We start from the raw sequence: 23329 nt of genomic DNA, 5'->3' as shown, positions 1-23329 counted from the left end.
AAAAAAAGAAAAAGAAAGAAAAAGAAAAAGAAAAAGAAAAAGAAAAAGAAAAAGAAAAAGAAAAAGAAAAAGAAAAAGAAAAAGAAAAAGAAAAAGAAAAAGAGAAAGAAAAAGAAAAAGAAAAAGAAAAAGAAAAAGAAAAAAGAAAAAGAAAAAGAAAAAAACAGTAGGGAAAAAAAAATTAACAATCTTCAGAAAATATGCCTGAAAAAAAGCAAAACAGTAAAACAAATAAAACATTTGATCCATTCTGGATCAAGACCTCTTTGTCTGTGAAGAGGTAGTATGAATTATTAAAGCCTCAGGTTGGCAGCAGCCCTGTTATTGCAACAGTGAGAGAGAGCCTTCTCTACCTTCGCCTTCAATAGGGAGAGACACGAGTGTGAAGTAGTTGCAGTTTCTTTCCATTATTATTTGGGTAAAGAAGAATAATCGCTGATTGTCCGTGCTAGTGATACTCCTCCTCCCCTTATACAGGTAATAGTGCTGCCACAGCTCATGTCCCCTGGAGGGGAGCAAACCCTGGTGGACAGTGATCCTGAAGGGTCCATCTTGTTTTAATCACCAGCTCTTTCACGTATTTCACTCAGCAGCAGGTGGGGATATCACCATTAGGCTCAGGAGACCGCCTGCACCCACATCTCCCACCTATAATTTCCCTTGAAGGCTGTCTTCATAAAAAGAAACTAAGGAGAAGAATTAAAACTCTGGTCTGCCAGCTTGAGCCAGACTTATTTTCTTTACTAATGTACAGTCTTAGTAAATTCAGAGGGGGCTTTTGTGGCATATATCGTAGCACATTTACAGCATACTTAAGATGAGACTTCCCTCCAAGACTCCTGAAATACTCCTGCACAACTGTCTCTGGTAAGGACAGATGGCTGCATTCAGACCTGCATTGAAATGAGAGCATTTTCGCAAGCATAAAACTGAAATAGAGTAATAATCTCAGTGTACACCATATTGTTACATTTATTTGTGAATCACTATGGGTTTTGGGGAAAGGGGCATTAGATCTTAATTTTGATGCACTGCTAAATGACTTCTTTTCATGTTTAATGAAATTTTAGCCACTCAGAAGTTGTATTTTCACTTGCTAAAAGTAATAGTTTTTATAGGAACTCATGACATTTCCCTACTACCTTTTCTACCTGTCAACTTCTATGAAAGAGTAAAGAATGACCCTATTCCTTTTTTTTAATCCAATGTATTTTATCTCTTCACTGTTTGGGGTTTTACTGTGATGGGTGGGTGGGTAAAACTTTAAGGATATCTTTTATCATTTCTGAGAAATGTGATAAGAGGTAGACCAGATGCCTTCAAGGCAGTGCTAATACAAGGGTGACTAATGAATGAGCATGAAAAACAGACACTTGTCAGCCAGGAATTAGATGTAAACCAGAAACGAACAGAACAGTGCAGCATTACTGTCAGGGAAAGATGGATTTCTGCCCTTGATAGACCTTAGACTCAGTGCGCCTTCTAGTAACTCCAACGTCAACCTTCCTTCTATAACAAAAAATTCAAACAAATAAGCAAGCTTTAAGAGCACAAGAAGAAAAAACACATTATTTTCTTCCCAACTTTCATAGTAGCTATGCCCATTGAGAGAACTACCTTTGGTGTGTGCTTTCAGAAAACTAAGGTTTTAAGAATGTGAAAAGACCTTCACAAAACATATGTATTTCCATATAGAAGATAGCTTGCTTTATATGGGTTAAGTATACACAGGTTTTATATATATATGTATAAAACCAAACATGTCATAAGCAAAACTGCAATTAAAACACTACGAAAAAAGGGAATATGGTTTCATATTATTTTTAACCATTATTAAAGGATCAATATGTAGCCAAGCTCTCCACTTCAAGTATACTTCCTAATGCTGAGTGTTCTCAAGAGGCAAAGTTCAATGCTGACTTAATTTTACCTAGCCTAGTAAGAAATACCCAAACAGAAAAATAATTGTGGAAAAAGAATGGGAAAATATTCTACAAAATGAAGGTTGATCTATGTACTTATGAAAACACATCTCACTGCATTTATTCCCAAACTTGGATGACGGATGCTGAGTTAGGGAGACATGACTAACATTGTAAAACTGGCCTGTTCTCTTCCATTGCTTTCCATGATGCTGGTGGAGTTAAGAGACACCTTTTTCTGCAAAAAAAGGCATTAGAGACTGAATTGCAATTGTGAATGTAAGAAACCATGTGCTATCAGGCATACTTTGGCCTCTCTTTAATGTTCACAGCTGAGTCTATGGCCTCTGTGCGGGGATCAATCACACTGGTGGGTAAGTAATGGAAAGGTTAGGCACATAAAACTTCTTTTTTTCACTTTGTCCTTGTGTGGTTCCAGCTCTCTGATGTTAATTAGATCAAACCAGATTTCCACTGAGACAGCCACAGGAGTGTCTGTAAACCAGGGGATCCCCCTGAAACCTCTATGAGTTGCTGTTTTAAGTGTGGTGCCTTGCCCTGTGGAGTTTCCGGCTCTACCAGCCACATGCTGGATGTTGATAAAAGCCTCCTGCCCTCCTTCAGTATGCTGCTGCTCACAGGATGAGGCCACAGCTGGACAGGGCTGTGCTCTTATCTGGCTCAAGTATCAGCAGCTGGACCTATCAACAGAGGCAATAAGTCAACAGCTCAAAACCCCATTTTTATGCTCAACACACAACTCTGTGCCACTTTCCTTTCTCTGGAGGGAATGCTTCACATCTGGCCAGCTCTAAAGACAAATGCTATGGCACAGAGAGGCCCTTTGCTTGCTATGATACAATCTGCAAGACACTTTGCCTGAGCCCAAGATCTTCTCTCCTCTTTTATTTGCTATGTGTTCACAGCCTGAGTAAATGGGAGGTGCATGTCGGTCAGGCCCACATTCTGCCAATGGCATCTTCAACAAGCTGGGGATAACTCTGTACCCTGATGACTCCTCAGAGACTCACTGCCTGCACATCTGCAGAAGAGCCTTTTCTTCCCTTCCTCCCTTCAGCTCTAAGCTGGTTCAGACAGCTGATGGTAAGACAAAACACTCTTTGCATCACAGCTTCCATGGGGGCTACACTTATGGAAGTAAGTGTACTTACTTCCATAGTACACACGGAACTTGCTACAAGTTTGGTGTACAGGTAAAAAACAAAACAATAAAACAAGTAAAATATTTGATCCATTTTGGGTCAGGACCTCTTTGTCTGTGAAAAGGCAGTATGAATTATTAAAGTGTCACATTGGCAGCAGTCCTGCCAACATATTTGGCATTGATACCAGCATAAAAAATACAAGCAAGTAAACTGAAGAATTCACTGAGCAGATGTGTTCCCAGGTGTACATAGATCCTCCTCTTATATTTTTACTTGATAGTCAGTATTTCTTGGTTGTTTTGGTTTTTTTTTAAGCTGAACCTGCAAACTAACATATGAACTTAATTCTATTTGTCATTTTATTTGGTGACTGAAGATGGAAAACAAAGTTCTTGCTTTTCAAAAAAATCTAAATATAAAGTTCAAATGACCTAACCTCAACAGCTGTCTTTTTAGATGACAGATATACAGGAGGTACTAAAGATAGACATTAAAGCATCAGGTTAACACAGCAATTCGTATGTAGAATTGAATTTATAACACACTGAAACACTAAAACAGAAAAGTTGCATAAACTGGTACTTTGCTATTGTTGCTCTTTCGATACACTGATCTCACTCACACAGCTAGCCACTACCAAACATACATAACATTTTGCTAATTTCCTGACTGTATCTATGCTTCACCATTAGGCACTAAGCAGACTCGACTAAAAGACGGTAATTTCTTAGGTATGACAGAGTAGGTAGGATATTCTCAAGGCTCCTATTAGGGGATTAAATTCACATAAATTCAGTAAAATAATTTCCTTTTGTTTTTTTTTTTTTTTTAAGCAACACTAACAATTAAGTCAAGTCCACCTTAATTTGTAAAGTCTTAGTTCTTTATTAAAAAGCAATGTGATTTGTATTTATTACTGTTGCAACCACATCCTTAAGCTTGGGAGCCAGTTATGCCCATGTTAACTTGAGAAGCAGTACAGAAACATTCCCATCAGAAGCAAAAACAGAGTGGTAGTATCAAATATGTTAAATGCTCAGTTAACTTCTCTGCTGCCCTTTCCATGATCTGCTATTCTCTCTTGTCATCTCAGCTCACGACCACATGCCTCAGTTATTCCTTTATTAACTACAAGCAACAGATATCGATTAGTGGCAACACAAGGAAGGAATTCAGCTCCTATCTCTGCTAACTCTCATACACATTTACCAAAGTGCATAAAACATATTTTTGAGTTATTTTTAAATACTGCATATCCCAGACATACCTTCTTATCAACAATTTCACGTTATGTCCTTCCCAGCTCTCTCTCCCTATCTTGACATCCACCCAACTTTGTATTTGTTGCAATGTGCTCTAATGCTTTGGTGGCTATAGGAACATGCCCTCACAGCATTGCCTGGATTAGGTGTGAGAGGAGAGGGAAGAAAGGCACTGCAGCACTAGAACATGGAGTACGGGCCCCAGTACTAAAAGGTGAGATAACCGAGAGCCAGTAAAGAATCTGTGATTTTTTTTACATCTGTTTCTTTGTGTGACTGCATACCTTTTAAGTGGAGATAAGCCATCAGATGAAATAGTCTGCTTTTCTGAACTGCATTTATCTTATCAGTATACACTATCTGACATGCATATATTAGCTACATGCCTTTGAAAAAATGTCTGGGGGAAAAAAGGCTTTTAGATAAGTACATAGGAAACCAGGATCAAATTATACAAAAGATTAAGCACAATTCTTTACTGCATCAGGGCCTTTAAAAAGGTTTTATTTAAAATTCGTATTTTAAGATAATGAATAAAGGAAAAGAAGAGACTATCCACATTCACTACACCCAGAAAGACTGGCTAACAGAAATTGCAGAGAAAGATGCTTTCTTTTTACTTTCAACAAATCCAAATCCTGGCAGCAGATTTAGGGCTTATATTCTTACTAGATTTTCTCAAGGACAGCATGGGTTAACATCATGAAGTCAGTGAAGCTACAGCAGCACCAAACTGGAGCAAATGAAAAGTGAGGTTGCTCTATGCACATGGGCTCAAAGCAATTTGTCTTAGCCACCCTTTTATTATCTGATCTAAAATTAGGTCAAATGCTGCAGCTATTGTTTAGTCTTTATCAGATGTATTTTCCAGCGGGTTTAACTCTACTCTTGGTTACACAGGCTTAGACCTCATTCATCCTTTTAACAGGAATTTTGCCCTGTTACGTTTTATCTGCTTAATGACATCAGTCTTGTTACATGAAATTCACACCAAAACTTTGTATTGGGCTTGTTTTTTTTCAGCCAAAGATAAAACTACTCCCAATCTCCCTCTTTCCTCCTTCCCTACTACACAAAAGTAACAGAAAAAAACTGTATTGAAACATATTAGTGACTCCTAGTGCTCCTGATAGGATGTGCCTAGAATAAATAAAAATGTGTGAATAAATAGGAAATGTGTTTTAGCACTTTCATAGGCAAATATCTCAGAAAAATTATTGTATCTTTCCAGCTCCACCAAGATATACATTTGGCGTCCCTACTTTGTTGCTTACTGAGATCTCTAGAATGGCAAAGTCAAAATTAATCACAACAAATCTGGTAGTTTAAGAGGACAAAATGCTCAGCTCTGTTCTCATGGGGAGACCAATGCCTCAGGAAGATGAATTCCATGAAATAGGAAAAAAAAAAGCTTCTTTTCAGAAACAGCCTGCACAGAAGGGAGTGATTTCCTAGCATACTCATGGTCCAGAAGTGCAATGGTGAGATGTCATTAAATTCCCTGAACACTTCAGAGAAGCCAGGACGGTGTCTTTAGACTCATACTCTTTTCCTGTTTATATTGCTAACATGGGCAGCCTTTGAAAACCAGCAGCATCTTCACTCCATATTTATAGATTACTCCCTTCCTGAATAACTGAAGCTCTTGGCCAGAGTGATGTTGCGATTGATTTTCACAGAGAACATTCATTGACTGGGTTGTTATGTACTTTCTGACACATGCCTGACCCTGCATTAAACAAATACAAGCCACTTTTCCAGGATGCACATTCTTCACACTTTCAAATTACTTTTCACTTAATTCTATTACACGCTCAGTGAACAGAGATGTTGCATGCTATTTTTTTTTGTTTGTTTGTTTCAATGGAGTGCAGCTCCAGCCCTTGAGAGGACAAGGAATTCCAGAATTAAGACTAGTGGTCATAAGGGTGAAAAGAGAGAAACAGTAGAAGGAGAGAAGAAGGAGAAAGAGAAGAAGGAAGAAGATGAGAAGAAAGAGAAGGAAAAGGAGAGAAGCTTTTCTTACTGTATGGCTAATTATGATACAGTTTGCGCTTGTAGAGATGGAATCACCAGGTTTGGGTATTAAGATACATAATGATGTAACTTAAGCATAGCACTTTACATGCTCCATTTACCCCTTACCTTTCCCAAAGGTGTCAGTGCTTACTTTTTGTACCAGTTAAAAGTGAGTACTGTGTCAAACATGCAGACAGAGCTGGAGAGGTAGACTCTTCTGTCCCTCTTCAATTTTGGACATCCTTGATTTTCTGGATTAATAAATATAGACCCTACATTGCATCACAGAATGGCACACTGTATAAACATCAGAACACTTACCAGCTGGGCTTAAATTTTACTAGGAAACAACTATTATATTGCCAATTCATATTCAGTCTTTTGAAGTATGAAGATAGGCTGAGAAAGTTGGGGCTGTTCAGCCTGGAGAAGAGAAGGCTGCGTGGAGACCTCATAGCAGCCTTCCAGTATCTGAAGGGGGCCTATAAGGATGCTGGGGAGGGACTCTTCATCAGGGACTGTAGTGACAGGACAAGGGGTAATGGGTTAAAACTTAATCAGGGGAAGTTTAGACTGGATATAAGGAAGAAATTCTTTACTGTAAGGGTGGTGAGGCACTGGAATGGGTTGCCTGGGGAAGTTCTGAATGCTCCATCCCTGGTGGTGTTCAAGGCCAGGCTGGACAGAGCCTTGGGTGGGATGGTTTAGTGTGAGGTGTCCCTGCCCATGGCAGGGGGGTTGGAACTAGATGATCTTAAGGTCCTTTCCAACCCTAACTATTCTATGATTCTATGCTATCTGAGTCCATAGTTTAAAAGTGATCTTGTAGACAAAATGACATCACAAAATAAGGCGTACACCCCATATTATATGCCTGAGCCCTCCAAAAAAAACATCCTGAGTTACCTGAGAAATTTATAGAAATCTGTGAAATTGGAAATGGACAATTTTGCAGAGAGCGTGCTTTTGCTGCTGCTCGAAAATCTGCAGCTTGAAGGCCTTCAGCCCTTAATCCCAAGGACTCTAAGTGATTTGCCTGCACCAAGGCTGCCCTAGGACCCCAAAGTGATGAACATGAAGTAAAAAACGCTTCAGTAAAACACAAAGCCACATTTGAGTTACAGGCACATGAAACTCCCTGGAATTTATTTAATTAGGCTGTTCTAAAAAGGCCCACCAAGACTTTAGAAAAATCACTGAATTCATTGTTCCTCTATCTCCAAGACATGCTTAGTAAAAGAAACAAATTATGTTTTGAGTGCTTTCAGCAGAAATTTGGACACCTGGGAAGAAATGCCAATTGATATAAAATAACTTGCATACACATACAATGATTATGTGTTATATAGAAATTAAGCGCATAGGTATGGCAGTACACAAAAGTCACTTAGCCATCAAGTGAAATACACTCGGACTTCCTAAACCGGGTTAATTTCATGATCATCTGCCAAGGGCTAACTGAAAGGAAGTGAAAATCAACTTAATGAGTTAACTTAGAAGTCATAATCTAAAAAATCTGTTCAAACACTGCTAAGCCTCTCTGAAGTGCTGACTGCTTAGAAGAAAATAAAAATGAAATAGCGCTCTTTTGTTTCAGTATAGAAAAAGGAAATCCTCCGAAGTCCTGAAAAGTTTCCTGCCATGGGAAAGCACCATGCACATACACAATGGCATTTCTAATTTTGCAGGAAGACAGTCTGTACAATAATTTCAACTTCCCTTAACCCTGGGGAAACTCTTGTATGAGGTTAATCCTGCACTCAAAAGTACAGGTCCTCAATTTCCAGTCCATTACTCAGACCAAAAACATTCAAAAATGGGTATTTAAATTGAACCTTCGAGACTTTTATCCGGATGTTTACACAGAAGGTAACTCCTCTTCAAGGATTTAACAACATAATACTTTATCAAGAACAATAGGAAATTCAAGCTCTCAACTGAGAGTTTTAAATGACAGAGAGTCCTCCCTCTAACATGTCTGTGAAAAGCTTTATTTGGCTGGAATAATAGAATCGTAGAATCATAGAAGAACTCTCCTATCTCAGTACAAATTGTTAGGCACAGAAGTGCAGGAAATATAAATATGCTGCAAACCCAGCTTCTAATGACCTCTTCTCACAAAATGTGCTTTTGCTGAGGAGAAAACAGGGGAAGAGATATAATTCCAGATGATATATTTTGTTCCCATCATACAAAGCAGGATTTCATCATGTGAAAGAGAAATGGGAGTCCCCAGTGTAACTCCTCTATTACAAAGAAAAGCATCTCTTTGAAAATTAATGAACATTAAATATTTGTACAGTCAGATGAAGATCTGTTTTCAAGGAACTGGTTGCCCTGTGTTCTTGGTGTCTAAGCTGGGAATGGTTCAAAATAAATACTGAAGTTAGTAGCCATGAATAACAATGATGAATTAGTAAGGCTGAGATGACCACTTTCAAACTTGTACTACCAATCTGAGTACAAGATATGCTAAACACACACTTCTTTCTTTGTTAAGGAACAGCAGCTTTATTATATGGATGCAGAGATACACATTTTATTTGCAGAAAAGGACCTGGGGCTCCTGATGGACACCAAGTTGGCCAAGAGTCAGCAATGGGCCCTTGTGGTAGATAAGGCTAATGGTACCCTGGGCTGCATTAGAGAAAAGTATTGCTAGTAGGTCGAGGAAGGGGATCCTTCCCCTGTGCTCAGCAGTGGGGAGTTCACACCTGGAGTGCTGGGTCCTGTTCCACTTTTTCACTGTGACGGTGACCGAGCATCAACACAGGTTGCCCAGAGAGAGGGTGTGGTCTCCTCCCTTGGAGATATTAAAAAGCTGCCTGGAATAAGTCCTGGGCAACTGACTCTAGGTGACCCTATTTGAGCAGGGTTTTAGACCAGATGACCTCTAGAGGTCACTTCTAACTTCAAACATTCTGTGACTCCATGAAAGGAGCAGCTGTCATTTTATAGCTTACTTTGGTAACATTCCTATTAACTGGCTTCAGACATTTTTCTTGAGAAATATAACTGCTGTACTCAAAAAAAACCAGTGGGTTTGATGCTTTCCCCACAGAGAAAGGCGAAGAATGAGATTTCACTCTTAAGAACAATATAAACTGAAATTCTTAACTGAAAGTCTAGTACGCATCCGTAACTGCAGAAAATAGAAAGCCTAACTGGTTGGAAACAAAATCTCTCTCCCAGAGGGAGACTCCCCTTTTCCTCACCCAAACATCATCAACTCAACACACAGAGCAAAGACACTCACATGCAATGCGGACGTAGGCTTTCCTGCTCTTGGTGGTGCCTGCAGAGCTCCAGGCAACGCACTGGCACCAGTAATCTTCTGGCCCAAACAGCTCCTCCACTTGCTGGCGGGAAATCTCAATGCTGACCTCTCGGACAATCAGACCTGTCAGGGTGTAAGTAATGATGATCAGTGCTTAGAAAGGAGAGAAAGAAAAAAGTGTATTTGCCTGCTTGCAAAGGTGTTGTGAGACCTTATAGCTCTCTACCAAAATCTATTCAGCAACACAGACTGCCATAAGGATGTGAAGGAAGAACCCCACCACTTTATCTACATAAGAGAAGTGGGCGAAGGAATAACTGATCAGTGGGATTTTTACTTTTATCTCATACTGCGTGTATGTTAAACAAGTAAGAGGAACAGCACCTCAGCTGATAGAAATTGTATCAAGTCCCTGGGACAATTTACATGAAGCAACAATCCAGCCCACTTTTAGTTCAATTTATATGACTCCCTTAACCCTCTGGTATTTCATCTCCTTTTGCTAGACAGATACAGCACAGGAAGAAGTTGTGTTCACTCAAACACTGAACTGCCCAGGAAAATGGATTTTACCATTGTAGAAAATGTCCCAATACTCTGTAAGGCCGAGCACATGGGCCGCAGTACAGTTATTGCAAACTACAGTTTGGGGACTATTATTGTCATATATACTGCAAATAGTGTGGTCTTTTTCAGGTGATTTTATAATACAGTGCCTGACAGCCTCCCTGGCCCTGCCCTCCATAACGCATCTCAGCACAACCCCTCCCCAAACCCACACTTGCACCAATGATGATAGCGACCCACTCATCATCCTTCCAAGCAGACCAATATTTGCCCACATATCCCACACTGTGCTCTCTGTTGGGAAGCTGTTTTGCATCTTCTAAGTACAAGGAAATATTATGGTGCCTCAGACACCACTGCAAGGATCATTGGTAATGTGTTGATTCTCTAAAGACAGCGACTGTGTTTCATACTGACACAACTCCTTTCTCTGCCTCAAAATGCACTGCTTGTTCAAAATGCTCTTAATTCCAGCCAAGATATTGGGTAGGGGGTAAGAGAGAGTGCTCACATCCTTGTCAGCATATTTGGTCTTTGTTGCCAATGCCAAAGTATCAGTAAACTTCTACTGTGTGTCTGACAGCAGAAAACACCATTGCCATTTCAAAAACACGCTTTTGCAAAAAGCCTTGAACATATAAATCCACATACAAATATTTTGTGTGGTGAGGCTGATTTCCTTTTTCTTTCCAGAACTGCCAGGAAACTCAGCTGAAAGATCCTTGGATCACAGCATGCACAGTTTGTCCCCATCACCAAACACCAAAGGGCAGGTCCTTCTGTTGAGTGCAGACTTCAGCCCGTGGAGACCAGCTACCCTCAGCCTCCTGCCACACAGCTTACAAGGTGATATTCATAACATGAATGTTCCCAATTGTACAGCACGGCATGTTCTTCAAGTGCTGGAAACCAGGCCAGCCCTTTGATTTGCTCCAGCCTCACAGAGGCTCCATTCAGGGAGCCAACGATTAATTACTGTTTGTACACAATTGTGCACTGTCACTGAGGCAGCACGCTGTTTGCATCCAAAACTTGGTTAACAACAGCAGAAAGGAATTAATGCATGTAATACCATAGACTTCTCTGGTGGGAATGCCTTCTAATGAGATGCATTTTCCTGCTAGAGACTATCATAGCCTAGCTCCCTTTTTACTTCATTATCTTTGACATCTTTTGCCATTGAATAATCAGCTACTTTGGGGGAAAAACTTAATAGCTTCCCTCCTTGAAATAGAATACTCATAATATGGCAACTGCATTCCACTCCAAAAAATGGAAATCAGAGTGGTGCATGGGCATTTGATACACAGTGAATACTGTGCTACAAACTTGTTCTGCTTTGATGAGCTAATTCAGCTCCAAAAGGGGTCTGAGGGATAGCTTTTGTCCTGTTGAGAAGAGCATGAAGAGGGTGGGAAGGGAAGATGCACATTACATGCATAAAAATAGTTGTATTTTCCCATCACAACTGCAGCTAGCCTAATGATTACTTCAGTTCACTCCCAGTTTTTATAGCACTAGCCCAGGGAGCCCTTGCAGGTTATGATATTATGTTTTTATAATAAGGCTGATTATGACAGAGCTTGATGGAGCAGTGAACTTTGTTACCTGAGGGCTAAAGCAAGCAGGCTCATAATAACAGTACCAGTTAATAAGGATTATGAAATAGTCTTAACATTCAGGACACAAACGCCGTTTTCTGATAGTCTGTTGAAGATACAAAACCATATGATAAGTAGCTCTCACTGAACACACCAGCAGAACTTTTTATCTCTGACTTCCTGAGATACTTTCTAGTTCAAAGTAACAAGCTGCTCTAGGTAACGTCCTCTGGGACAGCTGTGAAGTACTGATAGGTTTCAGGTTATTCAAAGTAATTTGGCCTTTGATCTTTGAGTAATATCAACAGTTGTGCTATGACCAAAGAGATGCACACCACCTTTACATACCAAAGAGATGCCCCCTCTGTTTACAAGAAAAAATACTGTCTTTGTCTCCAATGTAAATACCTTTTCCTTGAATTCAAAAAGTATCAAACCAGTTGTTGATGCCATGAACCATTCTTTCCCAGCTCTGCCACTGCCACCTCATTGCACAAGCAGCCACACTGATTTAGGAGAAACCTCTCACCAGCTGCAATGCACTCAGCTTCAGCCTCTGGGGTAAGTGCAAAGGGATGCGTTCCCTTCTTGTAACAACTCCTTCTGCAACCACACTTCAATACAACCCCTAACAGAAAATCCCTTTCTAGGTTAGATCACAGAAAACACTGTGTGCTGAGATACCCCAGACAGCAACTGCCTTGTTACCAGCTGCTGCACATCAGATTTCACACGGAAGCTGGTACAATCGGTCTGCTTTCATTCAAGAGTTTATCTACCTCAGGTGGGCACCAAATGCAGGACAACCCTCATACAATGACTTCAACGATCTTCTTCTTATCCCTGTCAAAGCTACTTCTGCTTTTACATCAAAGAACGGTGGCTGGAGTCATTAAAAAGAAAAAAAAAAAAGCTGAACAACCCATGTCTCTAAACAGTGTGATACGCTGTGCCTCTAGTTCAGGCAACTGTTTGATTACAGGTGAGGGTGCAACCTCTGAGTGCAAAATTAGAAGTCACTTTATAAAATGAGTCCCTATATTTTGCTTAAATATATGTAGGACAAAACAGATTAAGAGATTAGCAGTAATTTATAGAGCATATAGCCCAGCTGGTATTGGCCAATTCTACTTTGCCACAGAGCAAAGTAACAAATTGTCACCTTCTCACAGAGAACATTTCTTCTACCCTACATTCTTTGTTAGAAATAGACTGAATTTTTCAGTCTAATTCCTCATACGGCTAAGCTATACAACAGGTGAAGATAGGCAGCATAAGTGTTTTCTTACAACACCTGAGTAAGCTGCATATTTTCAGAATTAATACAATCACATAGATGGTGGCACAATCCACCAGAAGTCAGCATCTTCCTGTTTCAAAGCAATTCAATAACACAGTGGCAGCTAGAATGCTTGATAGGTGCCTTCTAATGGGTATAAGTACATAAAGAGCTGACCAAAGGGATATTCCAAACCATATGATGTCATGCTCAGCATATAAATCTGGCGGAAGAAGGAAGTGGGGGTACATTTGGAGTTATGATGTTTTGTCTTCCCAAGTGCAAGTTACATGTGATGGATCCCTACTTTCCTGGAGATGACTGAACACCGGCCTATCCATGGAAGTGGTGAATGAATTCCTTGCTTTGCTTTGCTTGCTCGTGTGGCTTTTGCTTTACCTCTTACACTGTCTTTATCTCAACCCATGAGTATTCTCTCCCGTCTCCTACACAGGGGACTGAGCAAGTGGCTGCACTGGGGCTTAGTTGCTGGCTGGGGTTAAACCATGACAACCAGTCTAAGATACCCTTTTGCCCCTAATAGTTTTCTGTCTAGTTGAGGACAGAGAAAAGCTCACAAGAAGACTCAGGGCATCTGGAGTAATCAGTTCGCAGTTATGTCCCAGTCCCATGAATTAAATAAGTTCTCCATAAACGACAAATTTTGCATATTTAGTAGCACAGCATATACACTCATTTCAATAAAATAAATTTATCTCTGAGACTAATACAACTTGGGCTCTGCAAAGGAGTATGAACGAACCAGAACTTTCTGTATTTCTGTGTTTGCACATTAATGAAGGATTAATGGTGGGAGAGAGGCAGAGGGAGCCTTGTTCAGTCTGCCTACTGCTAATGTGTGTAGCCAAACAACACTGGGGAGAGGCACTGGCTGATGGTATATATCAAAATAAAATTACTACCTCTCCTGGAGCAAAAGGAAGTGTGAAGGGGGAATTGTGCCTTATATACATGGTCTTTTATTATAAGCTGTATCCTAGAAACATAATCAAGCAAAGACACACTTCATTCACACAGTCCCCAAGTGCTTAACTTCGCTGGCTATACAAATTGTAAGGTAGATTATCCGGTCTTCAGAGGCACAAATGTTATCTTTTTTTAATGTATGCAAATGTAATGTAATTGTAGGATATTATGGTAGATTATTAGTAACTGCAGTAATAACTCATGGGTTCCACATTGCACCCTTCAAAGTAACTGGCAAATTTCCCAATGATTTTAATAGGAGTGGATCTGCCAATCAGACATTTCTTTCTAGAGGGAAACAAAAATGTCTTACAAGGTTCTGCAACTGTGTCTGACTATGCAAGACAATAGATGATCACAGCAAACATCTGAAAACAGAAGACTATTATCAATTAATCAAATGCAACTATCCAGCCTAGAGTCAGTCTAGGTCACAAAGTTAGTAGCTACACCTCACTGGGCATCATCCTGCCAATTATTTTAATGTATTATGGCTGCCATAAATGTTCACCATTTGATATTAATACCCCACGTGTGTGAAAATATTCCTCAGGATTTTAATAGAGCAACTTTTGTGGAAATATTATATTGGCATGAGTTTGACCCTCTGGCACAGCGCTAAACAGGAGCTATTTAGTTGCAAGACTAAACTGTGCTTACAAACTTTAAGAAACTGCATGGATAATGTGCTTGTTTTCTCTGTGAGTAGAAGTTCAAACAATTTCTGAGCCTTTGTGGTTTCATTTGCCCAAAAGGTATTTCATTAATTAGTAATCACATATGCCATAGAACACATTTCTCAAGGAGATGGAACTTTATGACCTACTGGTCTGGAAAAAGACATTACTGTAATACATGCATATAGATTGCAGGTGTATTGCAGCCACTGTAAATAAGTATGGAAATACAGCCCGTTTTCACGCAGGTAACTTGCAACCCTTTACAAGTTCAACTTCTTGAAATCAGTAGACAGAGCACCTTCCCAAACCTGATGTTCAGTGTTGTTGGCTCCTTCTCTGCTTAAGACAGACACAGACTATACCCGCCACATGCACCCCAAACCTCCTTTCCTGCAGTGCAGTGGGGACAAAGAGGGTAGGGATGGTGTTTCTTGATGAGGTAAAAGCGGCTTTGGGGAGTCAGCAGCAAAACAGCTCTGGGGTAGGGGGACTCCTCTGTGTCCATGCAACTCATGCTGATTATAGAATTGATTCTATAATCAAATTATACAGCATGTAACTTAGAACACCACAGTGCATCCCTATTCAGACCCTCAACTCAGACACAGAGAAAAATGCAGTGGCTTGATCAGTCCTAAAAGAAATCAGTGCCAGTCTGAAACAGTCCTTGCTTCTGACCCACAGCTCCTTTTCCTTGCTATTAGGAGTAGAAGAGTGTAGTGATGAAACACTTTATGAACATTGCTCAGTCAGGACAGGTTTGAATGACATAAGTATACACATTTTTAAATGAAGATGAGAGTGGAAGGAGAATCCTGATACCAAAAAAGAAAACTGGAGTTTCACAGTAATTTCAGCAGGGGCTGAGTTATCTCCATAGTATTTGGCAAAAAAGGATGAAAGCATTTTTAGTTCTCACAGTCCCCATCTGCCTTACATTTCATACGGAGCTTCATCCAAAAATCCTTAAAACAGCATCATATTTTTTGCTTCCTGAAAGTGGCCAAGACCATACTCCAAAGTGGTATAAGTGTAAACAGACTTAATAAGGTAAACAGATTACTTTCTTATTATGCAGTCCTTTGACATTAGATTGCTCTCTGAGAGTAAAACTTAAGTGACCAAAGTCAAGAATTATGATCTTTCTACTTACCCACAGTCCAGAATAACCTGTCCGTTTTATATAATCACTCATGATGGGTGCTATAAATAACCTGTCTCTGTAGCAGAAAGCTGATCACTCTATTTGGTGAAATAACCTTTATGCATAGGTAAAAATAAAACCAGTGCTATGTCAGAATTGAAATTTATTTACCCTCTTGCAGAGATGGATCCCTCGCAGTCAGAGTTATTCCACTCAAATATATCAGAGTACCTAAGCTATGGAATTTGGTGTTTAAAAAATGAATAAATAGGCTATGCACAAGAAGAACAGCTTCAAATATTAAAGTTCTTGCTGAGAAAAATGTACTTTGTGCAGCCTAATGGGACAGAGATGATTGTATAATGGCACACTTTGCCTATAGCTTATTTTCTATACAGAGTATATGTAATCTTAACAAAAGATAGATAGACAGATAGATATCTAGAGGTAGTTTAAAAGAGCAAACAGCTTTATCACCCAGTAATCCCTCATGCTGTGATTGCATGCACCTGGTTTTGCCTCAGTACTGCTTTTTGGTAAATTGTGGCTGGCTGGTGACATGAAATGATTGCAGGAAGATCACAAACAAGTTTTCATAAATATTAGCTTACATATTTAAATGAAAGGCTTCCAGCTATTTCTGCTGTCTTCATAACTCTCTCTTTAGGAAACAGATACATTCTTAAATTAATATAGATGAAGGCAACAGCCTAATAAAGTCAAGTCTGCCTTAAAACTGATGTCAAGCCCACACTGGTTTGCGTTAGTTACCTATGGTATCCAATTACCAGCTAATAGCAGTGAGTTGAGCTAAAATCCCAGCTCCCCTACTATTTTTAACTGACTTACACAAAAATTACAAAGGGCTGTCTTCAGAGGGATTTTACTTTGAACTGGAATTAAAGAACATGCATTCTGCTTGCATTTTATTTTCTTTTAGTGAAAACAAGTCCTTTTCGTTCTTTCCCCATTAACACCTGAAGGACCAAGCTGTGTAAGATGCACAGATCTTGAATGCTGGTGGAAAACAAATCACATGCCCTGGTCCCTGCCAGCATGGTGGAGGTGGGCAGTACAGCCCTGTGGGAAGGTAGAATAGCCCCTCTGCTATCACCTCCTCCAGTCAAGCTAGGCAGCTTTACATCAGCCTTGAACTATTGCTGTTTAACACCTTACTTAGAACAGCATTGAGTTGCTTGTTCTCAGCCTATAAACAGTTCAGAGACAAAGGAAAAACACTTCCTTTCTGTTTTTTAGGTTTTGGTTTTGTTGGTTTTTTTTTTTTTTGTTAATGGAAGGTATTTTCTGGCTGATGGCATTTTTTGCTAATATGCACAAATTGTTCCAAAACACTTTGTTCTCTTTCACATGTAACAACGTGTGCCTATTGTCGCTGCTTTCTTTTTTCAATTTTCCTGGTACATTAGCAATAATCATGCCACAGAATTCTAAAGAAAACCTCACCACGAACATGTATTTGCGTTCAACCACAGGTGTCATCATTTCTGAACAGAAACAAATGTGAATTGCCACATCTTGACCCAAGCCATCCCAACACTAAGCAATCCCAAGCGGCTGTACCCGAGCAGTTCTATGCCAAGCTGGTGCTCCTTACATGAATCAGGAAGAAGTGAGACCATCTTCATAGGACAATATGAGCATGAGCTGTTAGCAGCTCCAGCTTTTGAGTCACAGCCCAATCTTCCTTTCTCTTGGTTGAGGCACATGCAGCCAAGAAAAGATGTTGGTTGTGTTTGTGGGGCTTTTTTTCCAAAGGCCAGGAATAAAATGCGCCCATGGTTCAAGTTTTACTTCAAGCTGCAGTCAAGACTTCACAAAGAAAATCAGTGCACTTTTTATTTCTGGTTCAGAGGATTTACATGCACTTTCTAATGATCTGGGCCTTCAGCAGTGGGTAAAGCTTCCCAGTGCCCAGCTTAGTGCTCATGCAAAATTGAAGCACTTTTGAGGCAGTTTAGAGCCTACAGAGGAATCTCAATGCACAGGCAAAAAGGAATAATGGTTGTTCAGCACTTCACTAGAAGAAGACATGAAAATCATGAGAAAAAAAAAATCTATTGATCTTAAAACATTTGGGAAGCCACCTGAGAGCATCTGAATTTGGAACAGTGTGTTTACATTCCCTTTTTGGAGGGGAAGGGGAGGAGGCAGCGAAATGAACAATAGATGGGTTTGTTTGTGAATTTTTATATAAAAATAAACACCAAATTCTTTATGTTCTTGACTTACTGACATAAACGTGTGCATGTATACATATAAATATGTATCTGCACAGGTACTTATGTACCACACCCATTCTGTATGGTTTTGGGAAGTAGAGACAATGAAAATGCCTTATTTCTGTGAAGCTGTGCGATCACAGTTCTTTGGTGGGAGCAAGGACAGTCGCAATGTGACACAAGGGGTCACTCGGGAGCCTTCCTCAGCAGTTGTTTTCCCATTTTTCAGTTCAGAACAGCAGGTTACGGGAGAAGTGTAAAAGCCCCACCGTTTTTTGCTGCTGTTGTTGTTCTGCATGCTAGGGATGGCATTTCAGAGCCGCCTTAGGTATCTTAAAAAGAAAAACAGAAAAAGGCAAGCAGCTGTTTTCAAAACAGCTTTGTCCAGTGCGCTGTCAAGTGAAGTGACTTTCTCCAAACAGAGATGAAGCTCTGGGAATTTACTGTGTGCTCCCCCATCCAGCGTGTTTTCAGGACTATTGCCAGGGCAGCAGTGAAAACATCAGATCCTGAACACTATGAGATTTTTCGTAGTATGTAGTGAATAAAAGAATCATTGCAGGAAGGCATGCGAAAAGGCAGCCTGATGGTCACAGAAGTAATTTGGTGTGCACACGCTTCTGGATACAGCACAGCTCATGATCCCCGTCAGCTACAGTGAGGCACCAGGGATGTGAGCAAGTTGCTCTGCAAATCCGTGTGACTTGGGCATGTAAAAAGATCTTTCTCATTATGTAAGCAAATGCCATCAACAGTATCCCTGTAGTTCTGTCTGCCTCTACTTTTTATTCTTTTTTATTTTTCCTGGGTACCCACTCTGACTGAATTCCAGTACTGGTTTCCATCTTAGCTGAAGAACAAAATGATTAAAACTAAGCCCCAAAGCAAGCCTGATCCACCTCTAGGCATCACTATTCTTCAGGCTTGGCAATCTTTACTCCTCTTCAGAAGAGGCCATGGCAACCGAGCCAGGTGCAGTGTCAGCACTCGTTACAGAAGCACCATTATACAAGTCACTGGGAAGCCAAAAGCAGCAATCAACTAACCAAGATCCTCTCTCAAATCAAAACCTGGGAGCAAATAAGAGGAGGCATTGCGAGAGCTTAAAGATCAGTATTCAGGGGAAAGAAGAGACACACAAGAGTCTGACAAAAGACTTCTTTTCTGCTCTCACAATCAAAATATGAAGATGGATGAGGGATGAGAAGTTATGAGGAATTGTGAAAGGCATCCCATCAAAACCTGATGAGAAAGAGCTGTACATAACCTTGCAGATGAATGGCAGTCCTGCTGGTACCTACCATATCACGCTGTTCATTTATGTACAAATCAGGAATGCATGGGAATGACAAAATGAATACAGGCGGTGAACCCACAAAGGCAGCACAAAATCAGATCCTGTACGGGTCAGAGCTGCATGTGACAGCTACCTCTCTTTCCCTTACACATTAGCGATGATTTGGTACCCTACCTTCGCAGTGAAAAAAGCCTCACTAAATCTGATCTATGTGCAGCAGTTGTTCCATACAAATGGCTTTATATTTTTTTTTTAGGGAAAAAAAAAGTATTTCTCCAATGTAGTTTTAAGCAATAGGAATTCTTCTTCAGAGAATTATTCAATTATTCCACTGTCTAAGGAGATACAGGGAAAAACTTAAAAGATCCTACACAGGCGATTGAGATACAAGCTTACACAGACATCAGGGGACTCAAAGACAATAACACTTAACTGTCTTGTGCAGTCAAGACCCCAATGTCTCTAAACAGCATTAGCCACATTTCCAGTGGCTGCAACAGACTATAACTTGTTCTCACTGAAGAAAAAGTAAGGTAAAGTTTCTACCTTCTACTTCTCTGAACATTTTCAGGGATTTTTGCAAACAAACTACAGACCTATCAATCCTACTTGTTTAACTGAAAAAAACCTACATTTATAGGGTGCTACCAACTGCATCACTTTGACAGCACAAGACATTATCTCTGCTCTTCTTTTCCGCTGTTCCTGTATCCAAAAAACAGTTGTTTTCCATTTAGACCAGCAGATGCAGGATGGAGACTAACCTTTGGGACTCACTTAAAACCAAGTTAACATTTATTAGCTTTTCAGGCACCAGACCACCCTCACTACAGGGACTCCAGATCCCACATAAAGGGCATTTGGCTTCAAAAGAGCCAGAGGACATAGATGGAAAATATTACTTTGCACTGTGGTGCAGAGACATGGCTAGTCTGAAGCTGTGGTAGGTGGACGAATATCTGAAGATGTCTTTTAAGGAATTAATGGGATTATGAATGTGTAACAAAGGGTTTAATGAAGGAAAACCTTGGACAGAGATAAGGTGTAGGCTGGAAATATTCAGAGGGGTATCCTCAAATGCTTCAGATGAGTTCACTAAGCATCCATATGCCTCCTCTTATTATTTTAAATGTTATTTCCTGTCTCAGGTTTGTTTTTCTAGAAACCCACAGGAAACCTTCAGGACAATGAGTCAAACAGCTGCAGATAGGAAGTTAATGCTGTAATAAGAAATTAATAAATACCCTAAAGCTTTTATCTTTTGGTCCCAAAGCACTTTGCAGAGGTAAATAACAGAGACATTGAGCAATTTGCACAGAGATACATGGTGAATACACACAAAATTTGGAATAGGCAAACGACTCTTCCCATAGGCACACCATTACTCAGAGGAAGAGCTTGAGCAGGATTAACTTGCAGGAAGAATACCTCCCTTTGGGCCCCCTGTTGGCATCCCTGAATACTCTGAAGGACAGAGCAAGTGCTAAGGCTGGAAGAGTCCACCTTGGTCAGCTTAGTAGCATGAGGGCAGAGGGTTTCTGAGGCTGCTGTCTGTAAAGGTGTTTGGGCACAAACCCCTGCATGGCAAAGAGCATGGTAACAGCAGCATTAGAACTGGCAGGTGTCAATGGCTGTGAACATGTAAAGAAGGTGGCTAGGTCTAAGAGCTAGAAACAGCCTTCCACAAAGATTTGATGGGATAAAAACCTCACATACAACAGTTTGATTAAATAAGGAATTAATGATATGTTAGTACATGTATTATAAGTGAATACTATACTTAGTAGTAAAACTCAAAAACCCCAAAATCTTTTGCAGTCTTTTATACAAAAAGATAATCTCCCTGGGTTTGGGGGGTGATTTTGTGTTGCCTGTAAGCAGATTTCCCCTCTGGAAGTAAGTATCTGACCCAATGTTCTTATGCTGTATACAAAAATATTATTTCCTCTCTTTAGGTCAGGACTGACCTCGGTGATTTCTCCACTCACACCAAGAAAACTAACCACCATTCTGAAGTTACGTACCAGAAAATCTTGATTCTCTGCCTCTCTGTTTCTTCTGAAACTTCCAAAGCAGCTTTTCCCCTATAAAAATATACTAACTACTCAAGATAAATGTGGAAACTTTGTTTGCTTCCAAGAAACGTCTGCAGCAGCTTTGCTGCCAGGTATTCCCTTGATGTGGGTGTGCTGGGGACCATGTCCCCAGGAGCTGATTTTGAAGACATAGATGACAAGAAGAGAGTTGTGATGGGCACGCTAGATGCCTATGCAGCTGTCCTGGCAAAGAGGACATCTAGGACAGCTGCCCACCAGGCCACAGGGAGTGATAAACAGAGAAGAGACAGTCTGAGTGACTTCAAAAATGGCTGCAAAAATAGGAAAAAAATAGGAAAAAAAGTGTGGGTTCCTTCATATACTTTTATGTAAGAAAACAGCCTGTATTTCCCCAGAGAATTCTGGTTCTTTGGAGAAATAGAGTTGTCTGCTCCTTTCTGCACCAGCTGCAGCCTTTCAGATCATACATACAAACATATTTTGCTCACACCATCCTTTCAAAGATGGGACATACTTCGAATTACTAAAGAAAATGGACTGTAGTATCGATTCTAACCCACATCCCAAAACTATTAATAGAAGCAGTTGAGAAGAGATACATAGATAGATACATTTTTAAATTTTCTTGAAATGAGTTGGATTAGGGCAGAGTACTGAAGAAACAGAGCTAAAAATTGGCAACATGTTGCTGGGAAATAATTATTTTGAATCAGGTTGCTTGATGTTTGTAATGGATTTGATCCAATGATAAACGGAAAATAAAATGACTTCTGACAACAGTGGAATGAAAACAATCCTTACTTATGATATGTGGCTACACTTACTAACATAACTCCAAGGTATTCTACCCTAGAGAGTCAAAATATTACAGGCTAAGTATAACTGCAGCATTCAGCATCACTTGTCATCTCCTTACTGAAGTTAACATGGATACTGGCCATATTTGTTCAGAAAAATAGCTTTTTTTCCTTATCTTTTGGACTCTTGAAAAATAATACCAAGAATTAGGAAGCTACAGGACATCAAGAAGCAAAAAGAGATTAAGGAAGGAAGATGGGCAGAGAAGGAAAACAGCAGTAAGGAGGGGAAGATCTGTGGCTCAGAGAAAACAAGTAAAACTTTACCCCTCCACAGTCCTCTCCCTGAGCTGTGCTTACATGGTGGTGGGAGACACTTGAATTTTGTATTTGGGCTCCCAAATTAGGTCCTTCAACACTGGTATTCAAAAAAGTGCTATACTTAGAAACAATAGCTTTTCTTATTTATACAGCATAGTAAGACAAATGAGAACAACTTCCCGAAATGAGTGGCTGTACAGTGAACTTAGCTATATAATCAAAAGTCCCAGCTTAAACAACATTAAAACAAGTTGATGTGACTTTTGTCATGAGGGCAATGTAGCCTTCTAAATTCTGGTGTCACAAACACCAAAATGAATGGCTATCATGGGATGTAGACACAGACAGGAAGATAAAGCGGCATTCCATTATGTGCTAAAAGTGATTTTCCTAACTCTATATGTGGTACCAGAAGAGCAGAAACAGTCACTGTGAAGGTTTCCCCACTGCTGTCTTGGCTGCAGCTTTTTGTAAGAGCTGTTTTAAAGGCAAAAGAGCAGACGTCAATCTTTGATCTTTCTGTTGAGAGGGTGATCTATTAAAGGCTTAGCTAGCTGGGTACCTACTCCCTCGACAGGCTTCCATTGCTTAAGGTAACAGCCTCCCATTTGCCAGATCAATGCCAACCCTACGTCGAAAGCTCCGTCTCCTTTCACCAAATCTGCAAGTCATCCAAAAATACTTTGTTCATGAGGAAAGGTAATGGTGGGAGG

The 23329-nt window shown here is 40.1% G+C and overlaps 1 protein-coding gene across 1 annotated transcript in view; it reads right to left on the bottom strand.

The window, feature by feature from the left end:
* UNC5C (unc-5 netrin receptor C) overlaps positions 1-23329 on the bottom strand; it is a 254616-nt gene that overhangs the window by 65114 nt on the left and 166173 nt on the right. The window contains exon 3 of the mRNA XM_065691615.1: positions 9626-9769. Within this exon, the coding sequence (XP_065547687.1) occupies positions 9626-9769 (144 nt within the window). The remainder of the gene's footprint in view (positions 1-9625; positions 9770-23329) is intronic.

The sequence above is a fragment of the Lathamus discolor genome, chromosome 1, assembly GCF_037157495.1.
Source record: "Lathamus discolor isolate bLatDis1 chromosome 1, bLatDis1.hap1, whole genome shotgun sequence".
Taxonomy (NCBI): domain Eukaryota; kingdom Metazoa; phylum Chordata; class Aves; order Psittaciformes; family Psittacidae; genus Lathamus; species Lathamus discolor.
The sequence above is the reverse complement of the archived record's forward strand: the minus strand, read 5'-3'. Positions and strand labels throughout refer to the sequence as shown.